This window comes from Epinephelus lanceolatus, chromosome 7, assembly GCF_041903045.1.
Source record: "Epinephelus lanceolatus isolate andai-2023 chromosome 7, ASM4190304v1, whole genome shotgun sequence".
In the NCBI taxonomy this organism is placed as follows: domain Eukaryota; kingdom Metazoa; phylum Chordata; class Actinopteri; order Perciformes; family Serranidae; genus Epinephelus; species Epinephelus lanceolatus.
In genome coordinates, this window is record NC_135740.1 from 21,054,552 (window position 1) to 21,080,634 (window position 26,083).

Below are 26,083 nucleotides of genomic sequence, written 5' to 3' on the forward strand. Positions count from 1 at the left end.
AATTAACAGCCAATTAAATGAATGACTGGGGTCAGCAGCAGCAGCAAACTAATGGTGGGTGTGTTGCTGCGCTACCGGATAATCCGAAGAGACAAAGGGAGAGGTTGGGGAGCGAGAGGGGGCAAATTTCTCCATGTTTTCTCTTTTCTTTTGAGCAAGGCAGCGTAATGAGATTTGAAGGGTTCCAATTATCTGTGTCACCTGTGCTTCACATACTGTGTGTGGCTGCCATGTAAAGCACTCAGACATATAATAACTATACTGTGTGTCATCCTGCGCACATGCACGCAAACATCGATGCGTGCGTGTTATCTTTATTGAGATGAGAAAGAGAGACTATGTGTGTTTAAAGAGTGTGTTTGCACAGGAAAAGCTTGCTCAGATATGTATGTAAGTACACCATATATGTGTGTGTGTGTGTGTGTGTGTGTGTGTGTGTGTGTGTGTATGTGTGTGTGTGTATAGCGCAGCCATTGCATCATATTGCTGTGTGTGTATATTTCACCAGTCGCTCCTGTCCAGCATTGATTGGCCGGTAGGTGACAGCTTTACTAAGTCACTGCAGTAGCCCAAGCACAACAGAACAAGTCCCCTTCTAATTGCCTTGCCTTTGAAAAGGCAACTCCTCGCTTCAAAAAACAAGGCGAGTCATTAACGCAGTTCTGGCAGCCAACCCCCCCCCCCCCCCCCCCCCCCCCCCCACCCCCCACCTCTCTCTGTGCTGCAGCTGATAACACCTTGTTCAGAGCCAGTGATCAAGGCAGAATCATCTCCTCCTCACTCCCATCTCCTCTGCAACTCCACCTGCATAATTGCCGCACCTAACCTTTTCAGTGCTGCCTCCGCTGGGAGTCAGCCAGCCAGCCCAATTGGGCTGCGGGTATTAATAGAATCTCATTTCATGCCTCCATCGAATAAAACAAAGGTTGGGTTTCACCGAGCAAGTTTGATCTTATTACTGCGACTGTCGAGAAGGTAAAGGTGCAATGTGAATTCAGGAAGGTGTGTGTTTGCGTGTGTGTATGTGCCAGCAGAGCCATATTATGGAGAGGCGATAACCAACAGGGTGGAAGATCATGTTAACAACCAATCAACAAGTTCCCTCAAGTAAGAGACAAAATGCGTTGCCTGCCCTCTAGAGTGACAAGCGACACATTTTCTCATCTGACCCTCCTCTCTTCCACCACTGGTTCAGGTTTGGTTAAGGCCCTGTCTACACATTTACAGATAACTAATATAAAACAATATTTTCCCCCTCTATTTTAAAAATTGATTCTGTCTACACAACCTTTAGTTTGCAAAATATCTCCGTCCACACTAGAAAAAACGACCTTAAATACTCACCGATGTTAGCTGTCTTCAGCAGTCTCCACTCAACACACAGGAAGTTTTCCTCCCATTCTTCATCAACAACAATCTCACCCTGGAAACTGTCCAACCGCCTGGATTATCCAAAACCATTGTTTCTAGTTGACTTTAAACCTTAGGGGGCGATCACACAGAAATGAGACGCTAGAGACACGGACGCTTCAAAGATGCTTGAAACGCTGGAAGCACTTATTCAATGCGTCTGACGCTCCAAAAGTTGAAAATATTTTAACTTTTCAGCATCTACGCGCATCTAAAAACACGCGTCTAAAAAGAAGCGTCTACAAAAACACGCGTCTAAAAAGACGCTTGAATGCCAGTCAGACACGCCGCATCATAGGAAAACAATGGTTTTACTGGCATCGCGTTTCCAGCGTTTCATTAGGTGTGATCGCTCCTTAGACACTGAGACTGCGCAAAAACAATGGGTGCCTCCATTTCAATCAGGAGAGACTTGTCTTTATAGTAAAAAAATATTTATTAACATGCACATATGAATGAAAAAGTAAAAACTCTTTGGCAATTAGACCCCACTGAGATGGTATCATTTAAGAAGGGTGATAAATCTGTAGTCGAATAGGGAACCCCCCGGGGTCTAGACACTGGTGGTGGTAGAGGTGGTGAAGATGAGATGAGAGGAAGATGGAGAAGCGCAGATGATCTGGATGAGTAGAGGAATGACCCTTTGTTGAGCTGGTCCTGGACTCTGGATACGATGGCTGGAGGTGAACGGGGTGGAGGAGGGCGCAACAATTCTGCCTAAAATGAGCAGCAGAGGAAAGAGCAGATTTAAAATTTTGCAGTAGCATCCTGATTGGCTGATAGAGATGGTAGTGAAGTTTGATTGGATAACTAAAAGAGTGAACACCCATAGTCAGCTGATTAGAGGAAGCAGTGGGAGTGAGAGGGAGAGAATTGTGATTGGATGAGCACAAAGAAAGTCTTCCTGGTTGAACTTGAGCTTGAGGGTGCTTTCAGACCTCGAGTTGTCTTGCTTTGGTTCGAATCAGGGACTAATTTTGTTACAAAGTTGCATAATTGCCTAGAGTTGGTTCGTGTTCTCACGGCAGCATTTAGACGCGGACCAGATAAAATGCCTTGCGCGAGAAAGCTGCTCAAAACTCACCTGTTCCGTTCTGCTTTTAATGTTTAGCTACTTTTATTCATTTACTTATTTACTTGTTTTTTCACTCCCATTACTATTCCTCTTTGTCTTCGATGTCTTTGCTGAAAATTGTTGTTTTATTTGATGTGTTTGAACTGTCTCTGTAAAGTGACTTTGAGAACTTTGAAAAGTCCTTTTTAAATAAAATGTATTGTTATTATTATTATTATTTGATTGGTCAGAATTTCCTTGCTGGAAAAATCCAGGAAGAAGAAACAAAATGTTGAAGAAGAGTACACTTGCAAGATAAAAGCGACACTTTCTAATGTCACAATGGAGGGACGACTACGCAGGTTGATTTTAGCGCTGGTCATCGTGGACTATATTGCTGTCATTGTTCATTTTAGGCAAAACATACAGTTTGAAAATGAGGCGCGGCTCCAACTAGAAAACAATGTTTTGATGCATTGGATGTGCTGAATGTGCATATTAAGGCAGTACAGGAGGAGGTGCACATTAATAATCCTCCAGGACTGTAACATGCTCATGTTTAACCCAAACAATGTGTCATGTGACTGCAGCTGGTTCGGATCAAGGTTGGAACCACACCAGAGTTCATTCACACCTGCCCAAATGAACCGCACTTAGGGGGCAATGAACCTGAGTTCGACTGAACCAAACCAAACAGCACAGGTGTGAATGCACCCTAAGTGTAAAGTAGGCATTAGACCAAGCAGTGCTGACAAAACATTCACCATTGTTGTTGTTGTTTCTAGCATATGCTCATTACAAAAGCAACAATGGGAATGCACGTATCGAGGAGAGAGAAAATCTGCACCTTAGAGGGCGTTTAAAAAGTCTCCTAGTGACCTTACACTCTGTTTGTGTGTGGACGAGAGGCCAAAACATAAAGGCTAATATCCATTTTCAAAAATATCTTTACATGTGTAGACCAAGGCAAAAGTTTAGGCACAAACACAGGTTTAGAGAAATGTTGTGGTTTGGGATAAAATGACAACATTGATAAGGTGAGGCAAGGGGGCATGAATGTCTGACAGGCGCTGGTACAAATTGTTTGTCCTTCAAAGATTCACAACCTTTGTAAAGAATGTCTGTCTCAGCTTTCTAAAAGTCCAAAGTGACTCGCTGAATGCCTTGTTTTGGCCGACCAACAGTGGGAAAAAAATCTCTGTACAATATAAAAACTGAAAAAATGAAGATTCCCAACATGGAGAAGCAAGAATATGCAAACTTAAAGCATGTTTCCTTGCAGGGAAAAAAAAACTTGGAACAGTTAATAATGAAAATTGCCAATTAGTTGTCAGTAACTATGTTCACAGAAGCACTCAGCATGTTTGTGACTCCTCCTTGTTTATATAAACTGTGCACAAATTTTCAATCATTGGACATTGTTGTCCACGACTAATGTCTTTACATTTACATTGCATTTCTCCAGCAGAGTTTTTGAAAGGTTTAATGGATGATGTACAAGCACACACTCACTGATCATCATTTGAAAAAAAATCTCAAATTTTGTGACCATAGAAAACTAATTTGAGACAACTAGACAACTATTTATATAATAATCATATAATAATATTTATTTGTATAGCACTTATCTAAAACAGGGTTATAAAGTGCTTCACAAAGTGCATGAAAATAACAAAAACAAAAATACAATATTTTAAGAGAACAGTTTTAGAGAACAAAAGGAAATAAAACACAAAAATCAAAAAATACAAATCAGGCATTAAAAGGGAATGCTTTCCTATAAAAAGATGTTTTGAGTAATGCTTTAAAAGCAGGTAATGTGCTAGTCAGCCTAATCTCCCTAGGCAGAGAATTCCAGAGCCTCGGGGCCTTGATCTAGGGATGACTAGTGAGGGTAGGGCTGAGGAACTCAGGTCACGATTCGGAGCATAGGTAGTCAGAGGCTCAGCTATATAACTGGGGGCTGAACCATATAGAGTTTTAAAAGTTAATCAAAAGAATGTTAAAATCAGGGGCGTCAGTAGTGTAGTGAATAGTGCCGGCGCCCCATGTACAGAGGCATTGCCTTGCTGCAGTGGCCGTGGGTTCGGTTCTGGCTTGTGGCCCTTTGCTGCGTGTCAGTCCCCACTCTCCCTCTGTCTCCCCATTTCACTCACTGTCCTGTCCATTAAAAGCAAAAAGCCCACAAAAATAATCATTAAAAAAAAAATCATTTTTTTTTTAAATCAATTATGAAGCTAACTGGCAACCAATGAAGGAAGGCCAGAAATGGGGTGATGTGTGACTTACAGTTTATCCCAGTTAAAATACGATCTGCAGCATTCCGTACTAATTGATGCCGACTTACTGTACACAGGTTCACTATAAACTCTGACTTATTGGTCTTACTGTTAGGAAGCAGGAAAATTACTTTATTTCAGACAGAATTCTTTCTAAATCTGCAGCATGTTAGTCATGGAGGTTTAGACTCATGTCCTCTCATAGAGTTAGCATCTTAAACTTGACTTTCAGCTCTGTCACGCAACACCCTGCTAAGTTCACACTGTTTACATACAGCACTTCAAACAAACCTTTTCCAGTCCCGACCTATGTGGAGTCCTGCAGCTGCTCACTCTGCCTGCATGCTGCTGCTGCAGTTCACCAGCTAACAAGCAGAGCTAGCTGCTAACAGCCACCACTGCAACCAACAAACTCCACAAATCCATTCAGCAGCTCCACCATCCACAGGCTGAGACACACGGCTGCTCATTCACTGCCAAATTACAGCTCAGAACTTGTGCTATTGGCTGACGCTGCTCCGAGTGTTTTGCAGGCAAACACTCTGGCACCAACTATTTCCTGGCATTAACCAACTTGTTGGTGCTCCAAGCTTATATGGCATTATAAAATAACTGCAGGCACAGCCATTCTCAGCTTCTTAGTTTGAAACATTTTTTTTTTTTACAAAATCCATCATTCTGACTATTTTATTCATGTAGGCTACTTTTTTCAAGGACTAAATGTTTGATTTTCAAGATATTCCAGTACTTACATTTCTGAGTGCTACATTCAAGTGCATTAAGCACCTTTTACAAACCCTGTAATACATTTTTCAGTGCAAAATTCAAGTCCATCAAGCACCTTGTACGAACATTGGAATAAGCTATTTTAAAAAACCCAACACACAACACAGGTTGGATCAAATAAAATGCATAAGTATAACAGGTAGGTATATGAATCATTGTGTAAATACATATATATAGATGATCAGTGTATTTCTGGTGTGATCAGGTGAACTGGTAGGTGTGAACAGGTAAGTAGAATTTTCAGAGGCTGGTATTTAGCCCTAAAATACAGTAAATTTATGTCTGTACTACTGACAAGTGTATTTGAGATAATAAGAGGTAAGTAGTTGCAATTATTAAAATCATCGATCATCTAATAAAAATCTGTGATCACATGTATTTTATCTGCAGGTTGGCGGCTCATCTAGAGGGAGTAGCGGAAAGCAGCAGCAGGACTTTCAGTCTACGAAGAGGTAAGAGGTGGCACAAGTACGACACAACGTAAGATGGCTGGGGCTAGGGGAGTTTTGTTGTCATGGTTACAATAATAAACACATTTCCAATCCACAACTGACTTTTGGTTGGAGACAGGAAACAAACATCAGTCCACTGTGTTAAATAGTTCTGACCAAAAACTGACGATCAAGTCTTTTCTACCTTTGTACTGATTCTGCGCTAGTCAACACATTCTCACTCTGACCTCGTCACATATGGACATGCTTGGTCATGGACTTTCCATGTCCACATATGACGTGCAAGGTACCCTGGGTGCGTTGGTTGTTGACACTCTGGGATGCTGTGTCAAGTTCTGCCTGTTACATACATTGGCTTCTTTCAAATTATATTTCCGTTTTCACAGGAAATAGAAAGTTTACATATAGTCTCTTTAAAAACAAATGCACTACGTCTGTGAAACGCCGTAAATTGACGTTTTTTTCCCTTCAACGACAAAAACACGTGGTTAGGTTTAGGGAAAAAGAACAGGGTTTGTGTTTAGAATCTTACAGGAAGCAAACTAATGCAGACTAATTTACCACCGGAGCAGCCTGCCCCACTTGGACTTTTGCCGCCTTAACTTTTGTCCTTGTCCTGCAGCATTTCCCCCTAAAACTATAATGGCAACCAACCATGTATGACGCAAACATCAAAGGACGCCTGTTTTTGTTGGTTTCTGACGCCACAAGTCATTTCCCAAGTGCCAGAATTCGACAACTTCGGAGTAAGACCAGGCTCCACTGGTATGTACTGCTTCCAGGAAATAGCCATATGACTCTAGAGTCAGACACTGACAAAAGTTCTGTGTAAGCTATAACAAATGGATTCATTACAACCTTGAATAATGTGACAAACTCACCCAGCACTGTGTGACAGTTTAACTTGCTTTAAGCAGTGCATGTGATGACTGTTTCCCCCTCAGTGCTTAGCTGTGTACTCAGCCTGACTCCAACAGGCTGCTACCAATGCAGCAGCAGTACAGTACATAGCGCTGCCCATATCAAACTGTAGCCTGTATGTTAACATACATTATTGTTTATATACTTAAAAAAACAACCCACACATAGCATCAGATAAATAATTAGAGTACACTGAGTAAAGACACATCTTGATTTCATTAGTTATCAGCTTTATGTAGCCTACAGCTTGATCATTTGGGAGGGTAATGAAGCATATTGCTTAACTTCCACTTGATAGCTGTATACCCCTAAAAGGTGCTCAACACCCAGTACACAACACTTCAACTTGATACATTTAGATCCAGGCTTTGCATTAAGTTAATACTCAAATCTCCTGGCAATGGTGTTCAAGTCCAATGTTTTGTTTTGGTTTTTTTTAGCCATCCATCCACCCCACAACCCAATCGCTAAAATGCATTTTTCACATTGTTTGTTTCTGCAAAATATACTACATTTGTATGTTTCATATGAGGCGGATATGTTAAACCTTTAGGTTTTTTTCATTTCAATCTTCAATTTTATGTGGTGACAGCATTGTGACTAACGTAGATTTATACTCAGGCACAAAAACCACTTGGTTAGGACTAGGAAAACATCATGTTTTCAACGTATTCCCAGTGGTTAATATAACATCTTAAGAAAATGAACATACAACGGTTTGTATGATGTCTAACAAATTAAAACCCGATGATTGGTGTCATCACATTATGTAATAAATGTTAAGTTCGTTTAGGTTTAGGAAAGAAACAGCGATGGCGTATTTTAAAATGACTCAAAGCTCACTTGGTTTTGCGCGGGCCTGAACACTGGTTTCCTGGAGAAAGTCCCATGTTGTTTGACCCTTCCACCACCCCAACCTGTCTTCTTGTGTGGACTTTCACTCTTTATACTCCTTCCTTCTGTCCCATTATCACACTTGTCAGGTGATCTTAGCTTTCCTGATTATGTGGGTTATACACAAATTACTGGTTTGTTTTGATTACGTGAGTTTTATATGAATTGTGGTGCATTACTTTGTGTTTTTACTTTATGTATATTTATGGACAGTACATGAGAACAGCCTGATGTTTAGGTTTAAAATACTGGGTTTGGTTGTTACAAACAAAGCTGGAGATATTTCAAAATCTTATTTAAAATGCCCACTTTTGTTGGTCTCAAACAGAAGTCTGTTGCTGTGCTTAGCACACCTTAGCAGCCGTCTCGCCTAGGTGTGATGGCACTGTCCCCTCCTCCTGAGAAACTCAGCTCATGTACAGTACACATAATCTGAACTACGTCATATGTGGCTGCGTGTATCAGGTCAGCATCCATAACTGATAGCAGAGGAGACGCAGCACCACCTGTGTCAGAGTAGTACAACAGTAAAAATTTAATCACCTAGTCCACTAATATTTCAATAATAACACAGTTGCAGGGTTTATTTTTTTTATAATGTTTTAATGATTATTTAATTAACCGTTATTTAACTAGGAAGTCCCAATGAGATTGAAAATCTCTTTTACTAGTCCATACCCATTGGTAGCTTTGTCACCTTCTACCTATGCCAATCCTCAATGCCTATGTGCAGTTTCACGATTGACCACATCAGTGAGTAGAAAAACGTGGGACAGACAGAATGACTGACAGACAGAATGACACACTGACCATTTCCGTGATTATGTACAGCATACCATACCATGACTTAGTCATACCAAAAATTAGAAAAACAAAACAAAACATTCAGCCACAGGGGGAGCCACAGCGATCGGTCGCATTGTAGCCATTTTTAAGCATTTTTCTGTTGTTATAGCGCCACCCAGTTGCCAATTAGAGTTAAATTTCTCCAGTCACCTTGAGGCGTCCTGTTCTACATATCTACCAAGTTTAGTAAAAATCCATATGGCGGTTAGGCCTAGATAAGAAATTAGCTCTGTAGCGCCCCCATTTTGTTTGATGGGATCAATAATGGAGGGGTCCCCTCAGATTATGTGTGGTCATATGCCTACAAAGTTGTGTGATTGGTGAAACCCTTGAGATGTTATACACCTTTATGTGATGAGCCACGCCCTCCGCAATATTCATTGCCTTATAGAAGCTCAGTTTTAGTAAGTTTTCCAACTTTTGCCAAGAGGGAACTTTAGATATTGGTCCCTAGATTATGTTCACCGAGTTTCATGCAGATCGGTCAAACTTCCTAGGAAGAGATCGATTTTAAATGTTTTTCAAAAAGATCAAAATGGTGGAAAATCTGTATACCTGGAAGTTATGGGTTCTTGAGGCAAATTTGTTCCTCACGAGGAGAGGCATCTCTGTGCAAAGTTTCATGTCTCTACGACTTACGGGGCATGAGATATGCCCATTCAAAGTTTGCCATTTTAATCGGTTGTTATAGCGCCCCCCTTTGGCCAATTGATGTAATATTGCTTCATTCGCATCCTCCCATGACCCTCTACCACTGTGCCAAATTTCACATGGATTGACCAAGTCAGTGAAGAGAAAAACGTGGGACAGACACACAGACAGAGTTTTCGTCATTATATACTGTAGTAAGATAAGATAAGATAAGATAAGAGAGACCTGGCCACAGTAGCAGCCAATCAAAAGCATTTAAAATGCAACAAATATAACATAATGATACAAAAATCCACAATAAAACAACAACTATTCAAACATAGTGGCCTCTCAAGAAAAACAAGCACATGTCTCTGTCACCACATTCTTTATGATGCCCTTAAATTAATTGATGGATATGAGTGTTTCTAATTTTAGATCTTTTTTAAGATTGTTGCATGACCGAGATAGATGCAGAGTAGGAGAATGCAGTTTTCCTCAGATCTGTTACAACCCAGGGGACATTAAAAAGCAATCACTTAAAGGAGCGTAGCTGGTAACTACCAGAGCTGACACACAGAAGGGTGTCTGCCGGAAGTTTGTCCAGTATTGCTTTATAGATAAAAATATACCAGTGCTGTTGTCTGCGAATGGTCAGTGACGTCCAACCCACCAAATCATAAAGAATGCAGTGGTGAGTAAGTGACTTTGCATTTATAATTGTTCTTAAAATGGAGGAGGTTGCATACAGTATGCCACCATAATCAGTCAAAGACAGAAAAGTGGTAAATGATGTAAACATGCTTTGACGTGTCAGTGTTTAAAAAAAGTTTCAACTAAATTAGAGCCAAACATCAGTGGTGTTCCGTCTTTGGTCAGAATATGGCCTCATAGCAGTTCTCTATGTTGCACTGCAGGTCCACGCTTACTCAAACTTGTGTACATGAGTTGAAACATGACATGAGATTTGATTGTTCTTGTCCACATTGATAAATGTCGAGCTTTGCGTGGAAATGACTGTACACCCAGTTTTCTGTCATGCGTGCGTTTCTTACATGAGGGCCATGTTGTTTTTGGGCATTTGCTGAAACAGTGTAAGCTGACAATCTCCGACCCATATATGTTTTACCATCATGTCCAATGGTTAGTAGAAATGGCTTCGCTAGTTAAGCACTCACACAGTCGTGATTTTGGAAACAACATGATGTGTGGAGGAGAGAGTGTAGGGAGTCACATTCATTAGATGTTTCACTGTGAGTGCGTCCACCCTAAGTCACATGTTTTTTATTTGATCTTATTTTCATGGCCTAATTTTGTATATTCCACTCTGCGATTTTATTATAAATCCTGAATCTCCACAGCGGTTGAAAATCAATCTGCGCAGTGATTTTATGGTCAAATGGACCCATGTGGAGGTTCATGACCTTTCAGTGCTGCAGTTAAATGATACTCATTAGTGGCTAAAAACTCGATGAATTATTCTCCGAGTTAACATATTCTCCACTTTTTGTCAGTGCAGCTTCTTCATGTTGACTTCCTTTAATTAAATCCCAAATTAGAGCCTGATTGTCCAGTTTGTAACGTGCCACAGAAAGCTTCTCCCGCTCATGAATCATGTATGATTTGTAAAAGATTGCGACATCACAAATTAAGTTTAAAGGTGAATTGTTGTCCATGGGGAATTTTCAGGTGACATGACATGTTATTTTATTCAAATTGCCCTTCTGGACACACGCTGAATCTCAGTTATGTATCAACTGCTGTAGGTGTGAGCTGCACAGAGCAGCATGCTGTTTGAGAGCTCTCGGGAGCTGAACATGAAGCTCCTTAAATGTGCTTTATCTGACATAGGGCCTTTTGACATGCCACATTTTAATAGTATTGTCCTACCATTTAGAGATCAACGCGAGCCTCACCACGCACACACTGATATGAGCGGCTCATGGATGAGATGCATCTTGGGAAATCTCTTAAATGAATGCACAGTATAGAGAGCGACAGAGCGAGCTTTCTGCTTAACAGCCAAATCACTAACATCCTGAGGAATGCATGGCCACATTGGCATTTAAAATGTTAGCCTTTTATCATTAGCCTCTCTTTTTCACCCTTTGTCTTTCTCTCTGCTTTGTCTTCCTGCTTCCCGCTCGTCTTTATGTCTTTTAGCTCTGTAACCAAGGCTGTGGCAGACACTTTGCAGGCTGTTTTTCTAGCCTTAATAATGCATAGTTGTTGTGGGTGATGTGGCGAAGGCAACTTTGTTCAGGGAATCCCTGGTGTGACACAAATTGATGGAGATCTATGAGAATCCAGCTTGTTACGAGGGAGCCGGGGCCATTTATGAGGAAGGGGGGACTGGTGGGGAGGTGTAAGGGGGCAGATAGAAGGCAGAGGAGGAGGGAGGGGCGCAGCAGGTCACCGAAGACCAGCCACCAACTCTCATTTAAAAAACGATCGAGAATGACAAAGGTTTGCTTTCATCCTGGGTTGGGGAAAGGAACAGAGAAGCGATCATTATACAACATACACCCCCACGTGCGCGAGCACACACACACACACACACACACACACACACACACACACACACGCACACACATTCACACAGTTCAGTGAGTCTGCTAGCCTCAGCTCAAACCTTTGTAAATTAAAAGTCTGACCAGAAAAACCATTTATGTGCAATATGTGCAATAAGGAGGTGTGTGGGTGGGTGGGCTGCTGTCTTAATTGGGAATTAATGAGGGGGGCAGGGTGAGGTGGGGGCTGGGGGAGGGTACAGCAAGAGGGAGAGGGAGAGAAGGAGGATGGGATCACCTTGCAACAGTATGGTGAGTGGGAGGGATTCTCTCTGGTGGACCGATGGGACAGGGATGTCCCTGGAAACAGCTGCCACACCCTCCCCGGGCACACACATAGAAAGATGCACTCACATCCTAAAGACTTTTGAACAAGTAAGACATCATAAAAAAAAATCACAGGAACCCCAAGATATCAAAACAGGAGGTGCAGTAAAATTGTTGCCTGAACAGTTCTCACTGTTTTGTGAACAAACCTTCAAGTGTCTCTGCAATAAAAAGGTTTCTCCTCTGAGTTGTGGGGATTTACTTGCGGCACTGCTGCAAGTCTGTAGGGACTGCTCCACTTTCACCCATAATCTCTCATTTTCATTCGCATCAGAATACATTAATGAGAAATGAGACCCTGCCATATACTTCATGGGCCTTTCAGAGAATACTAAATATAGTAGGCTGTCGTTCTTTCTTTCTTTCTTTCTTTCTTTCCTTCCTTCTTTCTTTTTCTTTCTTCGTCTCTGTTTCCACACCATCTCCGTCGGTTCCTTTCTCTCATCTATATTTATGTACTCCATATTGAAAAGTTCTTTTGCGTTCAGAGCGAAGCTGTGCGTGGCTCCTCACTGCAATTACTGATTAATTACAGGGAATTAAAGCAATTAGAACTGCAGAGATATACAATTAACGAACACACGCTTCATGACGCCACACACAGGCTGTGCAATCACTAGATTGCAATGCAAATACCTCTCTCTTTTAATCTCTCACACAGTTTTTCTTTCATTTTCTCCTCCTGCTCTCCACACACACACACACACACACACACACACACACACACACGACAGGGTGGGGGCAGGTTTTCCAGTTCATTAGATAGTATTTAATTTGAAAACACCTCTGTGTTGAGGGAGATGTGAGTGCTCCCGGGGGATGAAAGCTGAAGAAGGGGTGGGCAATGAGAAAGGGATTCCTCTATCTGTCCCCCTAAGTCCCACAAACTGAAGACAGCAGACACCAACAGCTCCTCAACAGCCTGTGGAAAAGGTGAATTGATCTTTGTGATGGCATTTAGGCTGACATTGTAAACATAGAGCAGCGACAAACAAAATAATTTAAAAAATAAAATTGTACCCTAAACTCACACAGACAAACAACATCCATCTTTCCACGAGATAGTTTAGAGGAAACTAACCGTCAATTAAAAAAAACATTAAGCTCTTATTTCTATCAGAGTAATGACATTAAAGGCATAGTTTGACATTTTGGGAAATACATTTACCTTCAAAGAGTTATATAAGAAGATCACGAACTGTCATGTTTATGTAAATACTAAAGTGAGACTTAATGTTCCTTTTGCAGACAGGATGTTGGCGCATTTTTGTCAACAATTCAAAATTTTTGGAGGCCCATGAACAATTTAACGGGTGAGTACTCCGAAGTCGTTGAAATCAGGCACTTAGGTAGTGACTTGCAGCATCAGAAACCAACGAAGAAAGGCATCTTTTACCATCGGCATGATACGCAGCCAGTTGCAGTTATACTTTAACAGCACCTGGCGGTGTCAGGGGGAAACATGGTGTGACAAGGAAAAAAGTTACGGCAGCAAAAGTCTGAGTAGGGCAGGTGGGAGGGGTGATGGATGGGTCCAACAAACACCAACCTTCACCCTAGAGGGCGGTGTTAGCATCCCATAAGATTCTAAAAGCAAACCCTGTTCTTTTTTTCTAAACCCAACTACTTCCTTTTGTTCCTAACCACATGTTTTTGTTTTTGACGGGAAAAAAAACGTCAGTTTGTGTTGTTGTACCAACATAGTGCGTTTATTTTAAAAGAGACTGTATGTAAACGTTAAAATTCCTGTGAAAGAGGAAGTGTATCCTGAAAGAAGACAACTCGACGCGGTGCCACAGAACGTCAACAACCAACGCACACAGGGTAACTTGCAAGTCGTATGTGGACGTGGAAAGTCCATGACCAAAACGTCAATATGTGACGAGGTCAGAGTGAGAATGTGTTGGCCAACCACCCAATCACCCGATTGAGTAGCTGGCTAAAATTGTACCAAGTGAATGCTAACAAAATGTCAGCTAGTAATAATTACTCTACCGATATTTAGCAAAATGACACACATAACGTTAGCTACCTTTGTGTCTAGACTATAGTTACTATACTACATTTTGTATTTCAATGTTCTTCACTGAGTTGTGTTTTGTGTTTGTTCTGCAGTTCTTTTTGACTCTTACAGAAAGCAGCCAGCGGATGGTACTCTTATCCTTTCTAAATGGCCAACTGGCCATGATGATGATGATGATCATGATGATGCCACATTTCTATGTCCTATTCGAAGCAGAACAGACTTCAACACAAAACCAGGATGGAGAGGAAAGAAAACATATTGTCAAGTGAGGTGAGAAGACCTTACTTTACTCTGACAATTCTTGTTGTGCGTAATGTTGATCTGATTACTGTGACTGAAAAGAACACCAACAGCATTTGTGTGCTGAAATGTAGATGCTAGCAGCATTACTTACCAAAAGCCCACTGAGTGAGTGATGAACAAGAGATAACGGTCTCATCTTGGCGGGGGTTACAATTCAAGTGATGGCAAGATGCATTTACTGAGTTGCCCATTATGTAAATATGTTCCGTTATAATCCACATCATACTCGCACACTTCGGGAAAAAGGGCTACAGTCTGATGTCTGCCAGTGTCTAGCTTGATGTTGATAACAAGCATAGATACAAAATAGGTGAAAAGCCACAGTAAATCACAGCAGGGCTGATAAATGGTCATATCTAGCAATATGTGTGGTTACTATTAAGAAAACTGGTTGTGTGAGACTGATGGGACAGTTAGGTAGATAATATGAATTAAAACTGACTCTAGCATAAGGTTACTTGATAGCGTTCACCGTCCTGATGTAAGGATATCGAATCACAGCCACAAACAGTACTAATAAAAAATGTACTTCCCACAGGAAACTGCTACCTCAGTGTTGGAAGTTATACATTACCAGTCGAAGAAATCAGATGCCATCTCTGAGTTGGAAATGCTTGCCTCGCTTCCTTACATCTTATTTTTGTTTGACCAAGTTGTTATTCTTTACATTCATCACCTTTGTTTTTGGCCTGCTGGTCCTCTGCTGATACTTGCTCTGGTGGAAAGCGGCTGTTTCCTTCGATGTGTTTGTTGTGGTCACCTTCTGTCTAGTTCTTTAAATGTGTTTTTCAAGCAGTGAAGTGATACACTAGTGCTACTTACTACTATGGATTGTGTCTTTGGTGTCTTTACTTTCCCCTCAGAATATTTGTTGATCATATCCGACTAGGGTTGGGCGAAGTACGAATATATCGGCTAAGTACATTGTTAGTTATTTTGGGGGACACATTTTTTGGGGCGATTTTTAACATTTTATTTTGCCAATTTAATGCTCTGAAGAAGGAGTAAGAGCCGCAGATGGCACAGGACTCAAACCAAGTGTGGACATAGGTCTGGCAATGCGAGACCATGCAGCAACAGAATCTCATTCGGAATCTGGTGCTTGGGCAGTGACTCTTTTTACGTCGGCATGATACACAGCCGGTTGCCATTATAGTCTAACGATGCCCAGCGGCATCAGGGGGAAATGCAGAGGGACAAGGACGAAAGTTAGGATGGCGAAAGTCCGAGTGGGGCAGGCATGAGGGATGGTGGATGGGTCCAACAAACACCGACCTTCACCCAAGGGAGCGATGTTGTTGAAGGAAAAAAAACATCAATACGCTTTGTTGTACTAACGTAGTGTGTTTATTTTGAAAGAGACTGTATGTAAACGTTAAATTTCCTGTGAAAACGGAGGTGTATCTTGAAAGAAGACAACTTGACATGGTGTACCAGAACGTCACCTACCAGGGTACCTTGCACGTCATATGTGGACGTGGAAATTCCTTTACCAAAATGTCAATATGTGACGAGTTCAGAGTGAGTATGTGATGAAATTAAAGTGTTTTTTTTTTTTTGACAAGACCAGGGTTGGTGATTGTTGTAGCAGTGAAAAGACTTACCACGACAAATTTGGTGAGGTTTATTTTACTTCTGTCAAGTTTATATTAAGTGTGTTTATGATGAGTTAACAAGGCAATTAAGGTAGTCTCAGCTCTGTGAAAGAGAAAAAAGCATGAGAAAGAGAACATGGAGCTGCGACCAAAAATAAGGGAGGAGAAGGGAAATACTTTAGCGTCCAGACCCCCGACACAGGGACAGAGTTCACGGGCAGAGTCCGTTCAGAGAGACTCAGGTGAGGAATATCCTGACCATGGCATAGACAGTATAAGTGAATGTTGAGAGGCCCCCCTCCCCAGCTCGTTACACTTTACCTGCTCTCTGGGGGAGATGGGTGAATTATCCCCCGTCACGTCAACCCCGACCTAGAGCACCAAATGTGCTAGGGCCACCAGATCTTGAGCATTGGTTAATGTTACTTTTTTAAACTGCAATTGGTCATCGTTAGCTGTTATTTCAATAAACTGATTATTCACCTCATAAAGCATAACACACTGCTCTCCCCAACAGGAAAGTACATAAGTCACTTTTATTCATTCATTTTCCATAACCACTTGTCCTGTTGGGGGAGTTGGAGCCTAGCCCAGCTGACATTCGGCGAGAGGCGGAGTACACCCTGGACAGGTCGCCAGACTCTTGCATATGGAGACAGACAGCCATTCATGCTCACGTTCATACCTACGGGCAATTTGGAGTCATCAATTAACCTGCATGTCTTTGGACTGTGGGAGGAAGCCGGAGTACCCAAAGAATGCCTACACTGACACAAGAACATGCAAACTCCGCACAGAAGGGCTCCCCACCCTGGGTACAAACCAGGAACCCTCTTACTGTGAGGCAACAATGCTAACCACTGCACCATCGTGCCGCCATATAAGTCACTTATAATAATAAATAGCATTCTATCAGTATTAGAATTAGAATCAGTTTTGATATCGACAACTTTGGCCCTGTGTTACTTGGTGTTGGATCGAAACCATCGGCAACCTCTTGGTGACGATAACATTCCAAGAAATTACTGAGCCAAGAAATAGCCTGGCACATAATACTACATAAAAAAACAAACACGTTGTTTTTTTCCACTGAGATAATAATAATATTGTTCACTTTATTCACATACACAGATCACTGTACTTTTTCCAGCGACTAATTAAGAGGAAACAATCAGTTAAAAAGAAATGGACCAATTAGGCTGATTCTTGACTTTAACTTGTTATTATAACATGGTTTTAACAAGTCCTGCTGTGATGTCAGACAGGTGCTGGGTGACATGAAATTATAATACAGCCAACAAGTTAACAGCTTCATTTTAGTGTCACACAATGAAAAACATCCTAGAGGTAACAGCAACATAATAACAACAACAGGCTATTTTTCTGGTCTGCTCCAGCTTGAAAAACCGGCGATATATTTATTAACTAAATATATTCACTCATAAATGTGTCATGGTGGCTCAGCTGCTTCACAGTGCTCGATTCCCAGCCTGTGTGGAGTTTGCATGGGTTTCCTCATGATGCTGTTTCCCTCCCACACTCCAGGAAACGTCGTTAGGTAAGAATCTGAATGTGAATATGACTGAGAGAGAGCGTTTGTCTATCTGTGATGGCCCTGTGACTGACTGACTGGTGATCTTTTCAGAGTCCCCGCTGACTGTGAAAAGGATTGAGTGGGTAGAGACTATAAATGAATTCTTGACTTTCTCACCCAGTTCGACGGGAATGTGATTGTGCAAGAGTTTCTGAGGCTCCAGTAAGCGTGAATCACCGAGAGTTAGTGCTGCAGAAACTGATTTCCATCATCTGTTCTGTCGGGATACAACAAACAATTTCAAACGCAGAGAAAAATGGTGGCAGAAGCACAGAAGCGCTTGAAAAAGAGAGCATACAGTAGTAAACACACATTTCACTGAACTAATACAAGCATAAACTGTACTGTTATTGTACAGTAAATGAAAACTGACAGCGATAACTTTGACAGCCTAAAGACAAAAAGGGAGGTTTGGAGTTTGGGGGCCTCATTGTCCCCTCTCTTGAGTTTCCACAACAATAACGTGCACTCACACTGAGCGATGCATAATTTGAAAAGCAGGGAGGTTGAAGGAAAAACAATTTGTGTAAACAGGTGATGGGGAAAAAAAAGTAAAATAAATAAAACCTGAAGAGGTGAGATTGATAGGTGACAGGATGCTCCTCTACTTCTCTGTCTCTCTCTCTCTGGCACTCAGAGTGTGATGCCCTGCAGCAATGCCCACGGATACACTCTCCTTTTATCCCTCCACCCTCTTTGCCTTTATTTAACAAAAAAGCACACCATCTCCGTGACTCGTATGAACTTTGAGCTCCGTCTTTCTTTGCGTTTAAAAACTTTTTCTCACCTGCACAAATACATCCTGAGCATCTACACCTATCAAAACTGCATCACAATGAAACCTTCTTCTTTTTTTTCCATTTCCTTACAATGACTCCAAAACAGACCCTCAGAGTCTCTCAGAGCTTATATAAATGCTGAAATATTCATATACATACATATTCGTTCCCTTCATTTTTTGCCCATTTTCAAAAAGGAACATTTTTCTGCACTTTAGGGTTTGCTATATTTATGAGGAGGGCAGGAAGTGTCCCCACGGCAATACAGTGACTCATCCCAGGGTCCTGCTGCAGTGAGAAGACGAACCTCAGACCGTGCACTCACACCTGCAGCAACACACATATACAGACGCACAAACACACAGTGGAGGAAATAAAACATGCTGGAGAGGAGAGGTCACTGTTCTTAGAAAGAGGAACAGTCATCACTGCAGTCAGCAACACAGCAGAGGTCAAGATGTTTTCAAAATGATTCAATATGCGTTGCGTCAGGGTCCTGCATCACCCCGTTGGAATTTATTTCGCAATAATGCTCACATTATCCTGCTTATTACATGGCTACTTACTAAAGAAATCAATACTTTGACACAAAGTATTGATTTGGAAACCATTTTAATGATTGAAAAATGATGTAATTGCTTCCATTTAGCGTCAATGAGCAGAAATGTGTCCATAGCAGCGGTCTGCTATTCAGAATTAACAGACCTTAGAATGCTCTAATTGACCAATCGGAATCGAGTATTCACACAGCTGTGTAACAAAATAAAATGATGTGATTAGCCCAGTGTCCTCATTATGGGGACAAAGTGGAGGATTTGCCATCAAATCTAACTGAATCCTTTCCAGTGGACTCAGAGTCACAGAAGAGGGCAAATAACAACAATCAGCTAATGGAGATCAGCTCAGGTTAGTGTGCCACTGGTGGAAAACACAACTCATCTCACACTGACGCATTTAGTCACAAGACCAAGACGCTACAGTCATGCCTGTGGCTCTTTGAGGCTGTAATGCATGATGGTGCTTTGAGCTAAATGCTAACATCATCATATTGCTATTCGCACAATGACATTGCAAACATGTAAAGCTGCCATAAAGAGCCAAAGAGGAAAAAGAACTTTGCCAATTAAATGCAGCAGCTCGACAAAAGAGGCAAGTCAAAGGGCCATGGTTGGCTCAGATGTGCCTGTCATGGATGTATTGAGAAACCTTGAATACAGCATCACCTGCATTCCTGAAGCCCAAATCATTCTATTTTCATGATATGAAATTATCTGGATGACGGGTGTTGCTTCCGCATCATTTGGCCCATAGAGCAGGTGCACTAGAGATTTATGGCCGCCGAGCACGGCTGGGCGTGGCTGAGCGTAGCTGAGCAGCCAACTTCTGGTTAAGCGCTAACCCTGGCGCACTTCCTGGAGGCCTGGTGCCTGTCACTGTATAATAACGATAGACGATATGACAGATCCCCGTACGTGAAGCCAAAAACATCTCGATCTGGCTCCTGGTGGCTGACCCCGCCCCCTCCATGTTAGCAGATGGGACAAACCAACTTCCAAGGATGTGACTTCGATGTGAGCAGTGGAAAGTTTTTCTTAAAGAATGTACAAATCTAAGATGCAATGATGTAATAGGCCTACACATGCTTATGCCATTGTAGTTTTTTAAAGGAGTTGTAGTTTCTCTATTCTCACTAAGCAATTTTTATTTAATTTAAGAGGCTGCTACTGTGACAAAGGTTTCAATTTAGCAGGTACTGTGGTGGATGCTGATTTGTCTATAGACAGTAAACCCCAGTAAACAATACTGAATAAAAGATTGCATTGAGTTACAAAAGACAGTGATACAGCAGCCAGACAGGATGTGACATCATAACCTTGACCCTCCTTCTTTTATATCCGTTACCTTGAAGATAAAACAAACACCACTTACCGAGACGGAGATCAACCTGGAGAGCTCGGCTATTGTTACTTTGCAATGTGTGTAGTTTGACTTAAAAGTTATAACTGCACAGGCTGTAGATTGTAACATGATACTTGCAACAGTGAAATCACATCTGCACTTCTCTGTCGTTGTCATTTTTATAGTTGTCCTATTGTTGTTTGTGATATTTGTGATTATTTTGTTTACTTAAACAATTAATGAATGCGCTGTCATCTGCTTGCTGCTTAGTTGATGTGACGTATCGTCTGCTGAGCAGAGGATTTTGGGTCAGAATAGCTAGAAAAGCATGCTGGCTTGCATACTGCAAAATCAGACCGGATGTAGTAGGACATCCTGGTATTTCTGGCATACTGTATTTGACATGCTATGTATTAGGACATACTAAATCTTTTTATGGCATACTATATAGTATGGCAGTATGGGTATTGGAACGCATGGAATGTTTACCATGTTCCTCATATTAGTTTAGCATGTTAGCATGCTAACATTTGCTAATTGGCACTAACCACAATGTACAGCTGAGGCTGATACATAGACTGTATAAAATATTGGACGTAGCTACTGTGACGTCGTCCATTGGTTTGTGGCAGCCCTTTTTTTAGCCTTGAGTTTGGCATTTCAGTCATCACCATCTTGGTTTTTGGAGCCATAAGTGAGCATATTTGGATGAGATTTTGGAGCTGAAGAGAAGGGGGAGGGCTCTAACTAATAGACTGTAGCAACACCTCACAGACTCAAGCAGACCTGCCCCTAAATATGTGTAACTTTAAGCCTTAATAAAATGTAAATGGGGGAGTTATATAAATATTCACTCCACGTACAGTTGTCATGAATTTTTAAATTAGCTACAGAGACCAAAACTGTTTTTTGTACCAGGCTGTAAACATGTTTATTCCAGCTGTAAAGTTGGGCATTTTGACATGGGGGTCTATGGGGGTTGACTGACTTCTGGAGCCAGCCTCAAGTGGACATTAGAGGAACTGCAGTTTTTGCCACTTCTGCATTGGCCTCATTTTTCAGCCCCGGAGTATGACGCTTGGGTTGATGGGAATTTCATGAGTTTTGCAGTTATTTGGTCATACACCAAAGAATTGGTCAAATTTAAATTGTGACCTAATGATGGTGCATTATTTTACAAGACCCAGCCAAAATGGCAGCTTAGAGCAGATAACAGAGTCATGTAAAAAAGATGACATATAACATATAACACAATGATATTTGGACCTGAAAGGCATAAAAGAAAGAGCATTTAACACAGTTGCATTCTTAATAAACATGTTCTGAATGAGGCTTTGAAATGTCTGGTATGAAAGCAGTGATTCCAAAATGAGTTTGTCTTTTAAATTATTCTATGCCAAGGGCGTTTAGTATGAAAATGCCATTTTTCCAGGTCAAGAATAGATTTTGAGGGCACTGTAGATGATATATTTAGATATAAAGGATCTAGTCTGACTGCTAACGGTAACAAGAAAACATGAATATGTACACTTAAAGGCAATCTATCCAAAGTTGGCAGGGGATCACTGAAATCTTTAGGACTCATCGTCTGGGAACCATGAATGCTTGCACCAAATTTATTTGTCCGATACTTGTTGCAATATTTCTGTCTTGACCAAAGTATAGACCGATCAATCGACAGGCATTGCGAGGCTTTTCCCTAGACTTTGGCTGAATATGCACAAAGAGTGCTGACAGTTTAGGGAGAAAGGAAACAAATGAACCATGCCATCTACATTCTAACTGTAACTGTCTATGTCTGTCTCTGTTATGAACAGTCACTACATGAAGGTCGTGCCATCACACGCAGACCAGCCTCTGTCAGTTCAGTGGCTAAACACGCCACAATTGTGCAGCAGTGAATATTATAGGTAGGCAAAAAAAAAGAATGACAAGCAGCCATTTTCATTTCCTATTTTCATCTCCCCGTTAATCCTCGCTCCTCTTTGCACGCGTGCTGCACAATACCTTAACTGTACTGTAAATGGAATATAGTTTACCATCGCTCTCCCTCCCTCCTGTCCTCCTGTTTCCCACAGAACGGTTTAACACATAATGACCGCACAGCCGTGTACTCACACAAATGACATCTAATGCATTCAGCTCTGATAATGTGCGCCGTGGCACGTTGCATTTCCATACTGCTGCTTTGTACATCACCGTCACAAGAAGCCATTATGGTAATACGGCACCTGAGGGAAGGGAGACGGAAAGAGGAAAGAAGTTGCCAGAGAGATGGAGAGAAAGGGAAAGATGAGAGGAAGAGGTAGATGTGTGCACAGATAGGAAAAGGGTAAACGGGTACATAGTGGTGAAAATGGTGTGCAAGGACAAGGTTATGTGATTGTTTTGCTGTGCATGATGTTTGTTTACAGGCTTAATCGGAATTTCTCTAATGTGAGCATGTTTCGTTCGGACATAAAACTTAGGAATTCTATATTTATGTTAACCTCAAGTCCATTCTTGGCTTTTAGTCCGGTCTCAAGATGTCTTATTATCTCATACTTCACTTGGTCCAGTATGTATTTGGACAGTCTCCATCTTGGCCAAACATAGGAAAAAGACTTTTCAAGACCAGCTCGGTCTTTGGGTTCACCCAGCGTCACTTGCAGCTCTCAGCAGGCTGGACATGCTGCTCTGCTGCCTGTCAGCTGTCAGTTCCCCATACACAAATTACAGTAATATCATATGCCCTGTTCCTCACTGTCATTTACAAAAGCAGGTCTTTATAATACATAGTGTTTTATTGCCATGTACCAAAAAGTATCTTCATTTTAAATATGTTTTTGCACCAACATGTAGAAATAAGTGATATATAAATAGTAGGTTTGTAACATTTCAGGTGTTCAAAAAAGTACTTAAAATCCTTGACTTTAACTTGCCTGTGTCTGTATGAACCCTGTCCTTATACTTTCTTTTAGTTACAGGTTTTATTGACTTCTTTACCAAGGTTGTGAATTTTGTCGAGGAGCAGCTTGTGCCAGGGCCTTATGAACATTGAAGTCCTTTTATGTTGCATAACCTTAGCAGTGCTGTCATTTAAACCCAAACCATGATGTTTACCTAAACCTAGCCCAGCCATTTTTTGTGTACACATACAGTATAAAGATATTTTTAGAAATGAAGATTTTCCTCTACATTTGGCCTCTTGTCCACACTCGGCAAGAGTTTTTTGTTGCTTTGTGCAATGAGTAGGGGTGGGCGATATGGCCCTAGATAATATCAAGATTTTTTAGGGTATTTTTGCGATAAAGATATTATCAATAATATGATGGTTAAAGATAATATTCATAAAAATATTAATTATAGCCACATTACTTTACTGCATATCTGTTTTCCAGGCTGTTCTCATGTACTGTTCATACGTATACCTACGAAATGTAATGCACCACAATCTGTATATAATCCATGTAATCATGAGCCAGTATTTCATGTTTAATCTTTGTCATTGGGAAGGCTGCGTTCACATGACCAGTGCACTGATGGGAGTAAAGACGGAAGTAGCATAAAAATCAAAAGTCCATGTACGAGGCAGGTTGGATGGTGGATGGGTCAAACATGCACACGACTTTCTTCCAGGTGACCGATGTTCTGGACTGTGTGAAACCAAGTGAACTTTGGGTCATTTTAAAATACGTCGTCACCATGTTTCTTTTTCAAACCCATGACACAGAACTTTACTTTAAGCCTTACCTACATATTTTTACGTAAAGTACGAAGTATGAACTGTTGTATGAGGATACGTCACTGTTTTCATACCCAATAGCCCTGTTTCCACCGAGCAGTACGGTACGGTGCAGTTCAGTTCTGTACATTTTCTTTGCTGTTTCCACTCTGAAAAGTTGTGGATGCTACCAATGGAACTGTTCCGCACCGTCCCCATTTTCTGTCACCACTCTGTTGGGCTACCTAGCACACAGATCTGGGGCGGGGTCTGGTCGGGTTTGGACTTAAAAATCAGAAAGTCTGTCGGGTTCAGGCCGGGCTTGGTTATAATTGTCTCGTATGCGGGTCAGGTTCGGTCAGGGAAAATGCGACCCAAGCAACGCTCTAGTGTGCTCACCTGTGTGTGTGCGTGCATGTGAATGTGTGTGTGTTCAAAGGTACCATACTGTAAGCGTTTGGTGGAAACGGAGCGTTTGTAACTGGTATATTGCCTGCTGGTAGCTTGGTGATTTTGCATTATCCATCTGATCATTATCTGTCACTGATTATTTATTTGAGAATTAACTTTTACGCTCTTGCAGCTTTGTAAGATTTCTAATGTCATTGAGGCACCTTGTTTGTGAAAGGAAGCTATACAAAAAACAAGAAGAGAGATAACAAAGGTAACTTCTCAACTCTTACCAGCAAGAACTACATATTTGTCATACTGTACGTGTGTAAGGATCCTTCAGGCTCTGAAGGGCTTTTTACAAACTGTGACGTGTTTTATCCATGAAGGGCAGCTTACGACACCTTTAAGAGAAAATATAACTTTTTCACCTCTGTTGCGACATCACTCTACATGCCAGCAACTCACTCGTGATCCTTCGCTCCCCATCTTTCTCTCACTCGCTCTATCTGTTCGCCATTATCACAGTCTCACCTTTCCTCTCTCACTCTCTTTCTGTTGCTATCTCTCTCCTCCATCCCTCTCTCTTAGTCAATAACACACAGTGACAGCTTATGTAACATGCCAAGTTCCAAACTGAACTCAACTCTCCTTGATCTGCAGCCTTTTCCCTCTTCTAAATGACTCACTTCTGTTATAACACTTCAGCCTGAGTGAGAGACACAGCGGTGAGGGCGGGAGGAGGGGTGGCAGACAGAGACATGACATGAGAGGAGAGGAAACGCAGGTTTAATTATTCATACCTACTGCAGCAAAAAGAGAGCCAGTGAGGGAGAGAGCGACACCGGGAGAGGGATAGAAAGGGAGAGACAGAAAGAGAGAGAGAGAGAGATTGACCCAAATGGGGAGGTATTCCTAGGGCAGTAGTGCACTCTGGGAGCCAGAGCTGTGCCACCCAAGGGCCATGGATGTGAGGGAACTCCACCATTAGCTGCCAGAGGACCTCAGAGAGGAACGTACGGGGAGCGAGATATTCATGAATTCTGTGAAAACCAGCCCATTAGTTTTATTCTGCTTCCTTAACTCACTTTTGCTGTTATCTATGTTGAATTCACATTATACTTTCCCCGGAGTCTACCGCACCCTATGAACATGACTAATGCGGAGACTGGAAGTTTCATCCGTGATGCTCATTGCCCACGTCCTCCAAGGTGTGTGCGTCTTGTCTGTGTGTAAAAGTGTGTGTACGGCGCACTTATGAACGGGGGTGAACGTGAACCAGAGGACCCAACTCGTCGTCGCCCCACTCTGGAGATGCTTCATCCCAGAGATGGCGTGCCGCTGCGGGGGTGAGCGCTGACAGAGCGCAGGGCCTCCCCATTCGACGCTGGTGCTCCCCCGAGACCAGCTCCCTTTCATCTCCCCGTCTCCTCAGGGTGCCCAACAACAAACCACTGATGGAGGAAGCGGGGAAAGAAACATAGGAGAAGAAAAGTTTTGGCCAGGGGGGGACGACAGCAAAGTTTGTGCATTCCCAGCTAGGGGTCAACCTGTTCTGTTTATCTTCGTTTTGCTGGTGTGTTCGAGAACTGGGTGTCAACATAGCCTCTTTTTCCCCCTCTCTT

At 41.8% G+C, this 26,083-nt stretch overlaps 1 protein-coding gene across 1 annotated transcript in view; it reads left to right on the forward strand.

Annotated features, from left to right (window-relative positions):
- The window catches only part of LOC144463888 (uncharacterized), a 59,960-nt gene that overhangs the window by 28,565 nt on the left and 5,312 nt on the right, over positions 1-26,083 (forward strand). The window contains exons 4-5 of the mRNA XM_078169653.1: positions 5,920-5,981; positions 14,304-14,465. Coding sequence (XP_078025779.1) covers positions 5,920-5,981; positions 14,304-14,465 — 224 coding nt within the window. The remainder of the gene's footprint in view (positions 1-5,919; positions 5,982-14,303; positions 14,466-26,083) is intronic.